Source organism: Triticum urartu, chromosome 3A, assembly GCF_056163025.1.
Source record: "Triticum urartu cultivar PI428250 chromosome 3A, HENAU_Tu73, whole genome shotgun sequence".
Classification (NCBI taxonomy): domain Eukaryota; kingdom Viridiplantae; phylum Streptophyta; class Magnoliopsida; order Poales; family Poaceae; genus Triticum; species Triticum urartu.
The window spans coordinates 595483466-595485627 of NC_141875.1; the positions used below are offsets into that span (position 1 = coordinate 595483466).

Here is a 2162-nt window from a genome sequence, read left to right on the forward strand (position 1 = left end):
CTTTGGGCGTGAGTGCATTGATGCCCCAGCCATCGTATTTGCTATGACATTTGGATGTTGGTTGGTTTATTTATAAAGCAGGGTGAAAGACTATTTTGAGACAATCTTCTTCCTCCAGACACCAGTTCTTTCTCCCCCGCCCCTTCCACCTGCCTCCACTCCCCCGCCCTTGCTCGCCATCGCCCCTCCCATCTCTCTAAGGCCTGCACCCTGCACCACCGGAGAAAAGATAGATAATGAGGCTATGGCTTCTCCGGCAAGCTTGGGGTGAACTAGAAAATGTGACTAACACCAAGAAAATTTTCAGGCACTTGAGATATACCAAAACCGGATAAAAAAGGGAGACGGTGACCACATTGCTGAGCACCCGCGGAGGTGCATTGTTGTCACGTGTGGCGCAACACCCGGCCAGGCCGGCAGGCCGGCGATGCTAAACAATACGGACAACTCAACTTGCGGTGGCATCATTGGTGCTTGCTGTTCACACCGAGTCCAAACATCATTACGTACTAGAGTACTACTACTTGTTTTTTCTTCCAATTAGCAAAGATCAAATCTCACGGCGTGTCCTCAACAACGATAACGAGAAAAGAACTGTTTGAGGATCGTAGCTGACGACGCTCCCTTCCCACTCTAGTTTCGGCCGATTCAATCGTTTTCCGTTGACAGCGATATCCATCTCTCGGGCGCGGGGCGTCATCATTGACACCACGACCGCCGTCGCAGACGCCCGATTCCCCCTCTCGCGGTCCCGCACCGTACAAACCAAACGCAGTCCGCAGTCCGCAGCCCGCAGTCCCCTTCGATGTTGACGCCCGAGCAAACCCCAAATCTCCACCGCTGAACAGTATATATCATCCGCCCCGGCGCACCCCGTTTCCATCCCACCCGACCCGACCCCCGCGCGTCGGCCGCACCCGTCCCCAGACCCAAGAGCGAGCCAGCCGAAGATGTCCGCCCAAGAAGCCGCCGCCGGAGCCGCGGGCGGCGACGCGCTGTTCTCGCGGTGCCTGCTCGCGCTCTACGTCATCAGCCCGGTTACCGTGTTCCTGCTCCGCTTCGTCTCCGCGCCCTACGGCAAGCTCTCGCGCCCGGGGTGGGGCCCGGCCATCCCGGCCGCGCTCGCCTGGTGCGCCATGGAGAGCCCCACCCTCTGGCTCCCGCCCCTCGTCTCCCCCCTCCCGCTGCTGCTCGCCGCCGCCGCCTCCGTCTCCCCGCTCGCCGCGCTCCCGCCGGCGCTCTACGCGCTCCACTACTTCAACCGCACGGTCCTCCACCCGCTGCGCATCCTCCGCCTGCGCCGCGCCGCGGCGCCCGTGCCCGTGCTCGTCGCCGCCTGCGCCTTCGGGTTCAACCTCCTCAACGCCTACGTGCAGGCCCGCTCCTGGGCGCTCCACGCCGACCGCCCCGCCTCCGCCTTCGCGCTCCCCCGCTGCCTCGCCGGGCTCGCCCTCTTCGCCTGGGGGGTGCGGGTCAACGTCGCGGCGGACAGGGAGCTCCTGCGGCTCAAGGAGGCCGGGGGCGGGTACAAGATCCCGCGGGGCGGCTGGTTCGACGCGGTGACCTGCCCCAACTACTTCGGCGAGATCGTGGAGTGGCTCGGCTACTGCCTGGTGGCCTGGTCGCCGGCGGCCTGGGCCTTCTTCCTCTACACCTGCGCCAACCTCATGCCGAGGGCCAGGGACCACCGCCAGTGGTACCTCAACAAGTTCGGCGGCGAGTACCCGGCGTCGCGCAAGGCCGTCATCCCGTGCATCTACTAGCCTCTGCAACTTCTGTCACCCGGGATCGAAGGAAAAATTGGTGTGGCTGAGGACAACTGTAATTCCTTTTCTTCCTTTCCCTAATGGCTGCCTGTGATTGAGGATTGCCTGATTCCATTCCTTTGGAAAACTGAATATGGTTTGCAGAGAATGAACTTTTCTTAATCCTCAACCACATTGTTCTTTGGATCAACATCCAACCATGCTCATCTCACGTATATAACCTGCAGACTAAAAATTGCAAGATATCTCTACTCATAATATCTGAGTTGGTTGAATAGTATTCACGATTTATTTTCGTCTCATCACTTTGAGTCGTTTTATTTTGCTGGTTTTTTTCCATTCCCTTCCTCACCCTATCGATTTAGTTTCGCATCACCCTCTCACACAACGAATCTA

At 59.1% G+C, this 2162-nt stretch overlaps 1 protein-coding gene across 1 annotated transcript; it reads left to right on the top strand.

The window, feature by feature from the left end:
• The first annotated feature begins 708 nt into the window (after positions 1 to 708).
• Positions 709 to 1935, top strand: DET2 (3-oxo-5-alpha-steroid 4-dehydrogenase family protein). Its single transcript, XM_048712363.2, has one exon. It carries the CDS (start codon positions 951 to 953, stop codon positions 1761 to 1763), a length of 813 nt encoding a protein of 270 aa, XP_048568320.1. The 5' UTR covers positions 709 to 950; the 3' UTR covers positions 1764 to 1935.
• The last annotated feature ends 227 nt before the right edge of the window (positions 1936 to 2162 follow it).